The 15,683-nt window shown below is 44.0% G+C and overlaps 1 protein-coding gene across 2 annotated transcripts in view; it reads right to left on the bottom strand.

The window, feature by feature from the left end:
• Positions 1-261: 261 nt before the first annotated feature.
• LOC140219775 (uncharacterized) overlaps positions 262-15,683 on the bottom strand; it is a 38,311-nt gene continuing 22,889 nt past the window's right edge. For both annotated transcript variants that reach the window (XM_072289591.1, XM_072289592.1), the window contains 2 exons: positions 12,121-12,423; positions 262-6,108 (listed from right to left, as the gene is read on the bottom strand). In XM_072289591.1, coding sequence (XP_072145692.1) covers positions 5,872-6,108; positions 12,121-12,423 — 540 coding nt within the window. In that variant the 3' untranslated portion in view covers positions 262-5,871. The remainder of the gene's footprint in view (positions 6,109-12,120; positions 12,424-15,683) is intronic.

Here is a 15,683-nt window from a genome sequence, read left to right as displayed (position 1 = left end):
TCACTCCATCCAACCAGGCTTTGGAATACATCAAGTGTGCACGAAGCAAGTGGTCACAGAAATAGCAAGAACAAGTCAAAATCAAATTCAACACCATGCAATCAATATTAGACAGCACACTGTAAATGGTAGAATGGCAGTTACTTCACTAGCCCAACTTATTAATATGTAGCCTGGCTGCTTGAGACGCAGGTCGTCAGTGGCTCTGTTCTGTTAATGAGCTTTCTATTCATTCAAAAGCAAAGTATACAAGTGAAATAATTTTTGTTCTCTCAATTTTTTTTCTTTTCAACAAAAATGAACAAAGCAGTGACTGCTTATCACAGACAGCGCCAAAACTAGACAAAAAAAATGAGAAAATTGCAGGAGAATCAACAAGAAAACACTAAATAAACGCTGCATGCACGCTTCTTTGCATAAACACATAAAACACTCGCATAAACACAGACGGCATTTGCTCTGTGGAAAGAGATGACATTGCAACCATTCGCTATCAAGAATGGCATCTGCGCTGTCGATAACGAAATGCTCCAAAATAGTACAAGCAGTACATTGCCTTTCGCAGTGCTCTTACAATGCGATACAAGCCTCAGCAATCACTGCCATCAATAAGTGAGCCCAGGATCACCCATGAAACAAAAGCACCGCAAACACACAGCACCCATAAGCAGTCTAAAAAAACAAAAAGAAGAATCTTAAGCAAGTACAATTTTTCCACCTCTCCTTCACTTGCTGCAAGAGTCATCATCTCCGGAAGGTCCACGGGTGTCCCTAGAATTTGTCTAGGTAAAATGCAGTGCGACATCTGCACTGTCACCACGGCTGCTCTGGAACCTTACGAAATCTAACAAAAGCCTTCCTATTTCTCAGAGGAGACACTCGAACGTGACGTGCAAGCAAATTGGTTAAAAAGAACTGTTTTGATGTCATTCAAAGCTTTGACCTTTCGTGCATAATCTGAAGTCGCAAAGCTGAGACACATACCAATTTCATTCCTGAATGCACCTAATTAAAGAATGGCTGGTGTTTCGTGCTAGGGAGCTCTACACAGATTGAATGCATGAATTGCGGAGTAGGCTACTTATTATCGCAAATGCAACTTGAAGAAATAACAGTCAAATGGCTTATAATGAACTGTAGCAGTGTTCTTTAGCAGTAGATGTCACCCGAAGTTCTTCCGTGATGCTGCACTACAACGCTTGTACCCATTTAAGAATGTGACTGACAACGAACAAAAAGTGGACAGCATTTAAAATACCATTCTGAAAATGTGCATATTGAAGATGGGCATTACACAACAACACTAGTGGCAATGTAAGATGACGAATAAAGCACTTCAAAGAGCAGCCTCAACCTTGAATACTACCTAGCATAAACCAATAGTTAGGGTAGGCAGTATTGAGAAGCTTGAAAACGTTTGCAACCTCGTCACTCACTTTTTGGTTTGCATAGTTGTGCAGAGTCGAGCTTGGAATGCAGTCTACAGCAATTTTTGAGCCATCAAAAAGGCACACAACCTATTCCGTTCAACAAATGAAACGAGTTGAATTGCATTTTTTTTAACCTTTCCACAGCCTCACTTGCTTTGTTGTCCATACAAAGGACACTTAAAGCAACTCCTTGCACATTCATGTGCAAGAGACTGACATTTCTTTCTTTAATTCAAGTAACTTTCACGTTCACCTTGCCAATAGTAGATACGCTCAATCTTATGCATTAATCTATCGAATATAAACAAATGAAATTTCTTTTACCCCATGTTCTGCTGTGCCAGGAGGTTGTGTGCGCCCTGGGGCTCAAAGACTACCCAGACGTACAAATGAGCAAACCTTGGCATGTTCGACCTCTCATGACCCCAAACTTTTGCACATGCAGTTTTGCACCAGCTGCAGTGGGGATGGAGGCAAGCATGTATTTTTTTTTCTTCGATGCACGTAGTACCGACGCACGTGTCTGTCGTGCACGCTTTTGCAGTCACTGCTGCCATCTTTCTGTGATTTGTATCGACACAGAGTTGCCACAGAGTACAACAGACTAAATTCTTGGCGCCAGCTGCTCAAGCATATATTTGAGGCCTGTTCAAAGCTAAAGCAAGAATAAGGTGCTAAGCTTGATGTTACACGCAAAAAAAGAAAATAAAGCAGTAAATGCGAAGCCTCAGGAACTTCCAAAACAGATGCCCAGTAAAGCACAAGGCCCCTTTATGAAAACAATTGCTTCTTTCCCGCACATGCGCAAGTTTTAAACAAGCACGCAGATGTTTAAGAACTGCCATAAACTGCAATAATGACCGAAACGTACAGTGACCCCTCTAACGCAGTACACCTTTCAGCTAACATGACTGCCGTGGGCAGTGAAAACTTAGTTTGTTGCCCTCTGAAGCAGCTGTTGTGCCTACTCATTAGAATTAACTACTCACACGCAGAACAGCAGTTGTTCTCAAGTGGGTCTATCATTCCAACATTGACTTTATCTAGTAAACTTGCACTAGTTATACTACTACAAAACATTATTCTGTGAAAACATTCACCCTAGTCAAGGTGCTTTGGTCACAAAGAAAGAAAGAACCTTCCAGTGCTGTCAGGTCCTTCAAGGTACTTCTGTACAAACACTTTCATGTTTGCACCTTGTCTTTGGTTAGTTAGCTTTGTAATGATTGCTTTTCACAGCAAGCAACTTCTCTGAATATAAGTGATACAGACACAAGTCATACCTTTGGAATTTAAGGTGATAATAACAGAAAGAACTCAATGAAATGTCTAGCCATGCAGAGATAGAAAAATGTGCAAAAAGCTTTTTTCACACTGATGTGTTGATATATGTATGAAAGCACCTTCTTGTGTCCTCTAGGCTACTGAGAGAGAAAACTGGTAGCTACCTAATACAGTAACATTATCTACGTACTGGACAGTGCTTCTTAAAGAAACGTACCTCAGAGCTATTACTTCAGTATTTAGTATCCCTTGAAGTGGTATCCCTTCTGATAAGTCTCAGTATTTGGACAGAACCTGTTTCTTCTACCTCTGCTATGCTGATGGCGCTACAAATTTCTAATAAAAATCTACAAGGGTATGTTTTCCATAAAAACCCTGGCACGAGAAGATGTAAGAAATCTAGTCATGGCCACCAACCTGTCCACATGTACATAGATCATAGGAGGGTTTGTCTGGACATGGCAGCAACTCTAAATTTTATTTCTCCCTAGCAATTCCTGTTGTATCCATGTCATCACTTCAGGCTGTTCACGACGGCTATTTTCACCTGGTGCACTAGCACAATGGACACAAAGTGAACAATACATGATCTTGCAAAACATGAATAGCTTTTCAGGTTCTCTTAGTTCATCATTGGCTCTACAAGATAAAATAAAAGAAGAAGCTATCTGTGAAATATTGAAATCTTCCTATGTGAAACAAAGTCACAGATGTAGCTAGGAGATTGGTGCGTGTTGGAAGACTCCATCGATTTAGCAATTGTGCTCAGGTATGGGTGTCTACAAGGTGCAATAATGCAACAAAAGAGATAGAGAAGGCGATCTAAATATGTGAAAATATGCCCCGTAAATAAGCTTCGGCGATACCACACTACCCCTGGTATAGAGCAACAAGATTATCAAGCACAAACAGGCTAAAACAACATATTCTTTATGCGCAAAACCACAGAACATTCGGGACAATGCAATAGCGCTTCACACTTCATGGAGGATAGGCATTTTTAAAAAAAGACATGGAAGAGACGGGTCCAGAGCACCTATCTGCGTCCTGGTTATTTCTCGGGAGAAAACAGCACAGAGTTCATGTGTCATGCAGTAGCTGACGTGTTCACTTCCACCTGCCCAGCAGTATTCTGATCTCGGGTGTGGTGCCAGCTTACCTCGGTGGCAGGCCGGCACACTTGTGCGCTTCACAAATGGTACAACAGACCGCACAGCGGAATTTCATTACACAGAGCCACACCCCGAGCACCACTTACAAAAGACACCTTTCAAGAAAGGCAAGTACGTGAAACACTCACCAAGCATCACAAATCGAAGCGGAGTGCTCGACCTGCGAGTGAGGGTGGCCTCGACAACTCTCACTTTCGTGACGTTTAAAATGTTGATGGCACTCGACCCACCGCGAAGCGAAAAAGAGAGAGTGTCACAAGAGCCAGCTCACGCAATAATGCTCCGTCCGAACACGACCATCACATGCAGTGCTTAACGTAGGCAGAAATATTTCACATTTCAACTGTCCGCTTGAGCACTTCTCCCTGCACACGTATTCAAGGAATGCATCACAATACTTACAGAGAGCGATGGGGACTTTTCAAGGATTGAAAGTGCATACTGAGTGACTACTTCGAGAACGGCTGTTCAATTCTGCGTGGCAGCAACAAGCTCTGCCCGCGCGACCAGGTATGGTGACAAATACAAAACTGCAGACTGAGCAGTGGTTTGAGAGCGCTGTGAGTCAGCAAAGATGGTGAAAAGTTCGATGCTGTAGAGAAGCCTGGCTATTCATGTCCACTGCATTAGCATTCCATTCCTGCCAGAGAAACAATGCAGGAAAACTGACTACTTCAATGTCAAGCAGGAACATGGGATGTGAAGGGTGACGTCTAACCACGACGAGTAGTATTACAATGGCACTTCTTTGTCATCTTTTCATCCATGAAAGGGCAAGCCAAGTAGTCGGGAAAGACAAATGTGTGGTTCAATGGTGAAATAGTGTTGACACGCACATTAAAACTATCGTGCACAAAGAATACACAAGAACAGCCAGGAAATTTTTAAGTCTCCAAGGACAACCAGACTTCACAGCCACAACAACCATGGTGCGAGAATTTGGCCTCAGCACGCCGCTAGCAGATCAGTATTGGGGCAATGAAAAAGAAAAGTAAAACACAAAGAGAAGCAACACTGAATGTTACGCCATAAACTCAAGAAGGAAACAAGTTAAGCTAACCACAGAAGCCACCCAATAAAATAAACTTCCTTTGTGACAACAAAAACCATTATATGAACTTTGAAACACCAATAACAGAAACGTAAAAATTCAACTGTAGTGCTCTTATCTGTTTTTGATAGTAAGAACACAAGAAAAATGGGGGAACATTGTGCACCTGGCACCCAGAACCGATGCAAAGTGGTCGCCACCAGAAGGACATTGTACGCAGCTAACAAGAAAAAGCAACAAAACTAGAATCAACGGCTGCCAACGTGATTCGGATTAATAAACCCATCAAAAAAAAGCAAGAAAATGTTGGTGTACACTGCAAGACAGCTTTAAGTGTTTTACTCACCTTTGTCACCTTGGGCGTGAAGGAGCACACAAGGATGGTCACACGGAAAGGCCCCGATAGTACCCCAACCTGCTTACGAGATTGATAAATCCTGCTAACGCAGCATGCAGCATGCCACCAAAATGCCACGGTGAAATGTCATCAACCGTTAGAGGTGTGGAAACAGTCAGTACTCAAAAAGAGTTTAGCTTTGATGAACTGACCCCCACCCCCAAGCTGTAAGGAAGTCTGTACGTACTCATGTAGTGCTACTGTTTCATATTGACGTCGTCTTCCTCAACTCTTTCGTGCCTTCTCCATTTTCTCTCCCCTTTTCTGACTGCCATACAGGAGAACACCAAATAGTGTGGGACACTGTTCCCACCCTTCTTGGCAATGCTCACAAACGGCAGTGACAAGGAGATTCAAGGACAAAGCAAGTAGGAGACTCGTCAAAGATGCTACAATCAAGCATGTGGGGAATAGACTTCCTGGTGTTTCACAGAGCCAAGTTGTGGTATGTCAAAGTCTCTCTCTCTCTCCAGCAACCAAGAAGTAAAGCGGGCGAGTCGTCGTCGTGGTCGGGGCTGTGGTAGCATCGTCGGCCACTCACTTGCGGTGCTCGAGGCTCGTGTAGGGGAAGTAGTACAGCTGCTGTGCCAGGTTGAGCTGCCATCCGGAGGCGTGCAGCTCGAGCAGTTCGAGCAGTGTCTTGCGCGCCTGAGCCGAGAGGCCCGGCTGGACAAATGCCTCCCGCAGTCGCCCAACCAGGGTTGCCATACGCTGGGGGGCGTCACGCTCCACTGCCCGGCCCGCGATCGTCAGCACTGACCGCAGACACTCCATCTGTGAACAAGACGAAAGGACGTGTGATCGGTGCAAGTGGCAGTTGTAAGAGGCACGAGTTACAACTCGCAAAAATACCAAGAGAATATTTCACAGGCACAATAGGGCACTCCCACTGGTTCTGTTGAAAACATATTGGATTGATGTGTGTTTTATTTGGATTCTACTGGGACCAATGCCATCCTATAGGTGGACTCCAACCTCTATTTGTTGCCTACTGGACCAATAGAACTTGTATTGTTACTAAAAGGGTCTGATATATTACATCTATTTGTGGCCTATTGGACCAACAGGCCTGTATTGGCACCAATAGGGTCCGACAAGTGAGACCTATTTGACCAATAGGTTTGTCTTGGTACCAATATGGCTCATTAAGCAGGAGCTATTTGTTGCCTATATATCTGTTTCCTGTTGGACTGATAGGGAATGAAAACATAAATGATGCGGCTGGAAATAAACCTAAAAGTGCAATTTGACAAATCACTTCATTGCACAATTCAAAAAAGCAGCGGTGGTGGTTATACAGAACACATGCACCAAAAACTATCAGTTTCGTGTGACGTTAACTTGATTTGCCGGCAGTCCCCTACACTTCGTTGTTCTGGTGAAGCCCACAGACTTGCAGTAGTGTTGATAGCGTTCCAATAATACAATTCCACTGTGCTAAATCATCGTAACTGGCGTGCAAGTGCCGCTGAGCAGACAGGGCTACTAAACTCCGAGCTCCCGCCAGCCTTCCATCATGACAGGTGGCCCACAATCCACAAGTGCTGGCAGTGGACACTTCAGCTCCTGTCTTTCAAAGTTCTTCCCATTATGTGTTTTTAGGTGTGATGTTTGCTAGGATTTGTGCCGTTGATTTGGAGCTGTTGTCAGCAGTCCATAATTAAATTAAATTATGGAGTTTTACCTGCCAAAACCACTTTCTGATTATGAGGCATGCCGTAGTGGGGCACTCCGGAAATTTCGACCACCTGGGGTTCTTTATAACGTGCACCTAAATCTAAGTACACGGGTGTTTTCGCATTTTACCCCCATCGAAATGCGGCCGCCGTGGCCGGGATTCGATCCCGCGACCTCGTGATCAGCAGCCTAACACCATAGCCCCTGAGCAACCATGGCGGGTAGCAGTCCATAATCACACAGGAGCACAGTTCTGTCACCTGCATGGCGAATATGTGAGGTATGTGGCCATACTGAACTCCACAATATGACTGTGACGACACTGCCTATGAAATGCATGCATGTTGACCGACTGCATGATCAACCTTGGATACTAAGAAAGTTTGCCGAGAGTGCCGATATACTGCCTGTTGTGATAGACATGTTGATGTGACTTGACGTGACATTTTGTACGAAGCTAGAAGGGGTAAGCTGGCATAAGCAGCAACAAATCAGCATTATATTTTAGGTGTGCTACTGATAATTTTAGCGGTTCATAGTAGATGTGAGCTTTTTATTTCTTTTTTGCTCTATGTGGACTCATTCAAAGCTCTTTCGAACCTGCGTCAATGCTTTCCAAACCGAGTTTTGCCACTTTCCAGTGTAATTCTGAACTTAGCATCATTTTTATAATTGGTTAAGTGATTTTCTGTGGTTTTTGTTTAACATGCAGAGTGTGAATAAAGTACTCTAAGCTTTAACATGGTGTAAAAATGTTTCTGTCACACTAGTATGCGTGGTGCATGGTCACCACTACCAATGAAACCTACTGGACCAAAAAGTCTATAAGACCAATAGGCCGATTGAACCAATACACCTATAGGACCAATACACTTAAAGAACCAATACACCTATTGGCATCAATAATCTCAGGCTATTGATATTGTACTGGAAGTTTTGGTTTTTCTACTGGGAATTTTCTGTTGGTATCAGTAAAATTACTGTGAGTGACAGGATGATACACAAATTTGAGAGGAGATTAAACAAACAGCTCTAAACTGGTAGGTAAAATTTTTTACACAACACATAAGCTGGAACAACCCGTAAAATATTTAAGCAGAACTTATTTTGCGACGACTGTCGACGGCAATGTGTTTGGGGGGGGGGGGGGGGGGGAATGGTGCACAAAATCTGTCCAAAACACTTTTTTTTTCAAAAGTAGGACTACTAAATACTAGATCACTTGTGGTTGCACCACAAGTGATATAAAAGTTGAGCCTCTAATGCATAACCGCTCGTGAAAGTGGGCATGGCTTCTGAAAATATTGTTTATGTTGCAATTTTCACTACAAAGTAATTCAACAGTAATGCAAACAACGAAGGAAGGACATGGCAAGAGCCAGAAAAGGTTTCGCAAAGAAATATAATGATGATGATGATGCAGACTATGCCCCAGGTGTATACTAGGATGGTCGAACAGCAAAAACTTAACACCAGATTTCTTAAAACGCTGTTTTGACTTGCATAAGATATATTTTCTCTGCAATGAATGACCATTCTTTGAAATTTCGATCAATAATCGCTCAGTGGTCATTGCAGAGACTGAACTAAAAACAATTTTTCAATAAATACCTTATTTTTTTATTTACAGCTTTCTCCACCCAAAAGCCACCTAGTTAGAATGTTAAATCTAAAAAAAAATATTTCAGGAATGCAATTATGTCATTTATTTCTTTTAGTTCAGTAAAAACTGTGTTGATAGAAAGAGGTGAGAGCACTTTCGTCACTCTAGAAGGAATCATTTTTTTAAATGGTCCTTCACCAAATAACAAATGTGTTTCAGTTATGTTTTTATAATATCCATACTACTCAACTTTCTTGCTTTAATTTTTATATGGAAGAAGTAGAAACACATTTAAATAGCTGTACAAAATTTGAATTTATTGTAGAAGTGGAATTTGAGATATTCCCCAAAAATGTTAAAAGCTGTCTGTCTTGGTACCATCCCCCTTGCACATGGAATCAATGGCACGGACAATTAGCATGGATAAATCACTTAGCAGAGACAAAGTGCTTGTCCCATCTGCCTCGCTTAACTTTGTTCTGCGTTTCACGCTTCATTCTACTAAAAGTATCAATATAGCGACAATGTATTGCCACCATCAAAACGAGTTATGTATGAGGCACGTATTGCAGCAGGACTCCTCTTTCGTGCTTCCCTAAGAACATTCAGTGCCATCTAGTGGCACCGTCGCAAAGCCTTCGCGTGGCTTCCGGAATGCATGGCGTGCCTGTGCATGCGAACTCTGAGAAACTCGCCACAAGACTGGTGGGCTCCTTTATCGCACTTCTTTCCGGACACGCTGCCCCGTATAGCGGTGCTATTGCGAAGTCCACGCACGGCCTCTGACACGAGAAGTGTGGTGGGCTGATGCATGTGAATACTGAGAATTATTCCCTTGCTTTCCGCACACCCAGTACTCAGCGACCCAAGTTGGCGAAATGTTGGTTGCAGAGCAGCGAACACCCAGTGCACTCATGCATGGTGCAGCTCACAAAAGCGATGACCTAACCTAACCACTGGACAGCAGCACATACCCAGTGCATTCGTGCCGCAGCCTGCTAAACCTGTCCTCGAAGAACCTGTGGGACGTGGGTTCACTTCTGCCCAGCACCAGAGAAATTTAAGGGATCTTTTTTGTCCTAGTAGAGCAGCACATTTCCAGGGGCACACACCTAGTTACCCGAGTCGGCATCAAAGACGTTCACTGAAGACTAGCATAGACTGAGTGGCACATATTTTATTTATTTATTTATTTATTTATTTATTTATTTATTTATTTATTTATTTATTTATTTATTTATTTATTTATTTATGCATACGGCAGCCTCAATGAGGGAATTGCAAGAGTGGGATGAAAGACAAAGATACAACATTTACGCTCCAATGACGCTAATGATTGCATCATTTTCAGAGGAATTAACAATGCTAACGACATTGAATTACTTAAGCAGGACTACGCCAATATAGGGAACTGGTGCAATGAATGGTTAATGAAGCTAAATATTAACAAATGCAAAGTCATACGTGTGTCTACAAAAACATCTAACATACCGTCGTACTACATTGACAACATGTCGTTGGAATCAGTTTCTTCATATAAATATCTTGGTATTTACATCACTTCTAACCTCAGCTGGTCTCTATATACTGAGAACATAATTAAAAACGCTAATCGCATGCTTGGCTACCTACGTCGCAACTTTTTCAGTGTACCTATTATTTGAACAATCAATGCTCATTAAGGGCTATGGACTGGATTCTAAGGGAAAGAAAGCATGGCAGGGGGCGGCAGAAAGTTAGGTGGGCGGATGAGATTAAGAACTTTGCAGGGACAACATGGCTACAATTAGCACATGACCGGCGTAGTCGGAGAAGTATGGGAGAGGCCTTTACCCTGCAGTGGGCATAACCAGGCTGATGATGATGAGGACTAATTTGAAACATTTGTTATATAAATTTTTCATCATCATCATCAGCCTGGCTACGCCCACTGCAGGGGAAAGGCCTCTCCCATTCTTCAACTACACAGGTCATGCGCTAATTGTGGCCATGCTGTCCCTGCAAACTTCTTAATCTCATCTGCCCACCTAACTTTCTGCCGCCCCCTGCTACACTTCCCTTCCTTTAAAATCCAGTCCGTAACCCTTAATGGCAATCGGTTATCTTCCCTCCTCATCACATGTCCTGCCCATGCCCATTTCTTTTTCTTGATTTCAACTAAGATGTCATTAACTCGCGTTTGTTCCCTCACTGAATTTGCTCTCTCTTTATCGACTTAATGTTACATGTGCACCCATCACTCTTTCCGTAGCTCGTTGCATCGTCCTCAATTTAAGTACAACCCTTTTCGTAAGCCTACAGGTTTCTGCCCCGTAGGTGAGTACTGGTAAGACACAGCTGTTATACACTTTTCTTTTGAGGGATAATGGCAACCTGCTGTTCATGATCTCAGAATGCCTGCCAAATGCACCCCAACCCATTCTTATTCTTCTGATTATTTCAGTCTCATGATCCGGATCCGCGGTCACTACCTGCCCCAAGTAGATGTATACCCTTACCACTTCCAGTGCCTCGCTACCTATCGTAAACTGCTGTTCTCTTCTGAGACTGTTAAACATTACTTTAGTTTTCTGTAGATTAATTTTCAGACCCACCCTTCTGCTTTGCCTCTCCAGGTCAGTGAGCATGTATTGCAATCGGTCTCCTGAGTTACTAAGCAAGGCAGGATCATCAGCGAATCGCAAGTTGCTCAGGTATTCTCCATTGCCTCTTATCCCCAATTCTTCCCAATCCAGGTCTCTGAATACTTCCTGTAAACACGCTGTGAATAGCATTGGAGAGATCGTATCTCCCTGCCTGACGCGCTTCTTTATTGGGATTTGGTCGCTTTTTTATGGAGGACTACGGTGGCTGTAAAGCCGCTATAGACATCTTGCAGTATTCTTAAATACGGCTCGTCTACGCCCCGATTCCGTATTGCCTGCATGACTGCTGAGGTTCTGACTGAATCAAATGCTTTCTCGTAAACAATGAAAACTATGTATAAGGGTTGGTTATATTCTGCACATTTCTCTATCACCTGATTGATAGTGTGAATATGGTCTATTGTTGAGTAGCCTTTACGGAATACTGCCTGGTCCTTTCGTTGACAGAAGTCTAAGGTGTTCCAGATTCTATTTGCGATTACCTTAATAAATAACTTGTTGCATTGTGGGGTGTTGCTTTGATGAAAACAAATGGCTACCTGTACTTTGTTTTCATCAATGCAACACCCCACAGTTAAGTGAAATCTGCTGAGCATTTATTTTGTCCTAAAGAAACCAAAGATCTCGTTACTGTAGCACTTAAGGGCATGTGTTCTCCCACCACAACTGCTGTAGGGTCACTAAACATTTGCTAACATCTATTGCTAACATCTATTGCTAACATCTATTGCTAACATCATATGCTACCCCACAGCTGGTGTAGGGTCTCTAAACATTTGCTCAAGCAAGGCACACAGCTGCATGATACAGTCAGTGTGCAACTTTCTGCATCTCAGGGGCTATGTAAGAAGATCAGCTTACCTCAGCTGGGTTGCCAAGCGAGGGAGGCCGCAGGATGATGTGGCAGCAATCACAGAGCAGCATGACCAGGCACAGTGTGCGGCTCGCCGTGGGTGCCCCACGGCCACCGGCCGAGCCACTGGCACAGCTCCCGCTTCGACCTCTCAGACCCAGCAGCAATTCGGCCAAGAAGCAGACGTAGGCTGTCCAGCGGCGCGGCACTGTCGTGGTAGCATCCAGCGGACGCAGCAGCTGGTCGCGCTCATTGAACCACTCGCGGCAGGCGCTTAGCAGGCTCTCCAGGAACGTCTCGCCTCTCTCCTTCTGCAGTGTAGGAACAGTCACCATAAGTATTGTGCATAGAGCCTGAGAAGAAAGTACTGGAATATCACAACTACCAGAGAAACCCCAGTATAACCACCAGCTCCTATAACTAGATGCCTGCAACACGAGCCAAAAACCCGCTGCCCTTCCCTTTTCATTTTTCTCCTTTCCAATCATAGCACTGCGTGCGACTCATACAGTCCACCCCGTATGCTTGGCTAAGCAATTAGAATGTCTCTGTGAAAGTTCTTCCCAAGTTTGTAGCAGAACTTCACACACACACACTGTTGTTCCAATTCCTTCATTGTCACTTTGGCACCAATGCAAAGAACAGCTTGTTCATGTGCTCACTTCAGTGGCTGTAGCTCGGCAACTAACAGTCAGAGCGAAATGCAGCAAATGGCAGTTTGTTGTCTAAACCTGCCGCTACATGTGCTCAGTAGCCACAGCGCGCTCCCTCTGCCAGTTGGCGCGCTACTTCAAAAGTTCGGTTTCTTTTTGAACACACCTCGTAGGGTGAGCAAGGTGAAATACAAAATTGGCATCTAACATTTGTTCGAGCAGTGACTGCAGTAGAGGTGCCGAGTTCAAGCCTCAGATGCTGGTACCTGCTAGATGGTTCTTTCATTACAAAACTACCTGAATCTCTTGTAACGAGAGAAGAGCAATTGATAGCTCAATGCAAATTATGAGCATTGTTTCATAGGGCTCAATCTTGCAGGCGCGTGCCTGCACACTGACATATACCATTGCACAGCGATGCAACATCCCATGTTCAGCGAAGGACTGCACCAGAAGGCATAAGTCGGCCTCCTCCAATTACTGTTAGCCTTTCTGGATGCTTTGTGGAATGGCTGCTGCTAAGCATGAGGTCACAGGCTCAATTTTCAGCTGCGGTGGCTGCATTTCGATGGGGGTGGCACGCAATACAGCTGATGCGCTTAGATGGAGCAAGCAAAGCAGAAGATGTTTCAGCCGACCTGGCTGCATTGGGGATGAGTGGAAGTCTCACATCTTGTTCACAAAGGAGCACAGGAACTGGCAGTGCAAGAAGCAATGTTACCACATTAGCCACCTCTTGGTCCCTTACTCAGACAAGCGAATGCAGTGGCATTCACACTTGTGTGGCCATTGGTGAGGCCACGCTTACACCATGCATAGAGCTGGCATGTGCAATGCTGGCAGCACGCATATCACCAAAACTTTTGCTTTGATGCTGCATCCGGCAATGCTGGCACAGCAAGCTCGATTGTACAGCGTGCCCATGTGGCAGAGGCAAAGTGGATGTGTGGTCGTTATATTGAAGTTTTACTTAAAAGAAAAATACTGATAAGACCGGGGAGGCCTGTTTAATGTCTGCCATCCAGAAACACTAAGGAACATCTTAGTGATAGTTGTAGGCATTAATCACTGGATATCTTCACTGCACTTCAGTACACTTCTGTGTGCCTGCATCACTGAAGAAGCTGAATATGATAAACATGCAAACAAAGTCGTACCCATGTATTCATAAATGGGCTCTGGTACTATAGTGTAGTGTAGTGTGTGTAGTAGTGTGGTGTACTGTAGCGGAGCCTTTGCATCCACGTTCAAGTAATCACCGCCCCTTCCAGTCCGTGAAGATGGTCGAACAGCAAAGCTGTGTTGCTGACACCAAGTGTTACACCATGCAAGTTAAACTTCGCGAGCAGTCTATATTGTAAATATTTTGTTTCGCCATTCTTTCACCTCGTTTTCCCTTTTGCATGGTGAGCATACTTTAGGAGTGCTTTGTTTTGCAGTTCTCCCAGTGCTTTTTTTTTTTTTTTTTTGCAAGCGCTGCAATCATTTTGGCAATTGGTTGGAGTGGTTTAACGATTGACGTGGCTGCCAACACTTTTTGCTGGCGCAAGAAGTGCCGGCAGCCACGTGCTCCGAGTATAGCAGTCCGCCGTTGTCGCTTGCGTTCGATGTGTCGAGTTTGCTCGGTAGTGTGGTTAGCAGCGTCTGCCCAGCACTGCTGCTTACGATTCTTTAAAAATAATTTGCTTCAATATTAAATCTGTCCATTACATAAGACAATGAATGGCTTACGCCCTTAAGCCCTTAAGCTATGGCTCCTACACCCTTAAATGCTGGAATGACAAGCTGCCACAGAGCCAGCTGTGGAAGGCGACGACGACGAACATGGGGGCAATGGCACGAGCACGTACTTGTGGTAGTGCCGAGGAGTACCAATGAGCCAGCTGTGGAAAAAGATGACATTCAAGCCATTGTTGATAATAGTTTTAGCAAAGTCCGACAACGACGGCACAAGGTCAGCATAAACTGCTTCACTGTAAAAAAAGTAATATCATCGCCTCTCCTATTTTCTTTCATTCCTGCATAATGATAGCGCATGTTGAACAACCCTAGCAGGTCAGGCTCTATCCAGAGCACTCCACTACAGTGTCCATCAATGCACATTTTTCATTGGGATGCTAAATCCCACAACTCAATCAAGGATACTTAGTCAAGTATTCCTAATGGTCCTCCAATCAAGAGCGCACTTTGACTAGAGGTCCTGAAGGGTGGTACTGCACTTCAAATGTAATTTAATGCCCCTTGGTAATACCCGAGCAAAAATGTCACACACTCAGCACCTGCTACAAGCCTTTACAGCGACGACGTGTTCCTCAGTCAAATGATTATCTGATCAATTATTGCAGAGCATTGTTAAAGCACAGTAAGCTTTAGTTGAGGAGTGGCAATCGCCTGCACTCGCTGTAGTCGAGGAAATGCTTCAAATCATGGTTTGTTTGTCAACCAAGATAGAAAGTCAGTGTCAGCTTGAACCTTTGCATGAAACTGTGGGCGACTTATTCTGTTTTTCAACTTTTTCTGTTTACTTTTTTTTTACTTCTGTACGTTCATATTAGAAATGGGTCACTCAGGAGCAAGCCAGATCTTATGAGCTGCTCTTTTTAAAGAACAAATGAGTTGTGGTTCAGTAAAAGGGAGTGGTGGTTCTTTTGGAGAGAGGAAGCCAGTTCGCTCTCATTCAATGAGCCGCTCGTTTAGTGAGCCCTGCCGAACCGTGTCATCAGAGCCGGGTCTTCTGCTCTATGCCACTTCCGTGCCTTCTATTAGTGGTGCAAGAAAGCAACTGCCCTCCCACACTACCTCCAAAGAATCGCAACCACCCCTTCACAGTCGGCTGTCTTTCGAGCCACTTTTTTTAAATAACGAGTGAGCCATGGTTCAGAAAAAGTGAGCAGCAGTTATTTTGGAGAGAGGAAGCT

This window comes from Dermacentor andersoni, chromosome 8 (genome assembly GCF_023375885.2).
Source record: "Dermacentor andersoni chromosome 8, qqDerAnde1_hic_scaffold, whole genome shotgun sequence".
Lineage (NCBI taxonomy): Eukaryota > Metazoa > Arthropoda > Arachnida > Ixodida > Ixodidae > Dermacentor > Dermacentor andersoni.
This window is presented reverse-complemented; position numbering and strand designations above follow the sequence as displayed.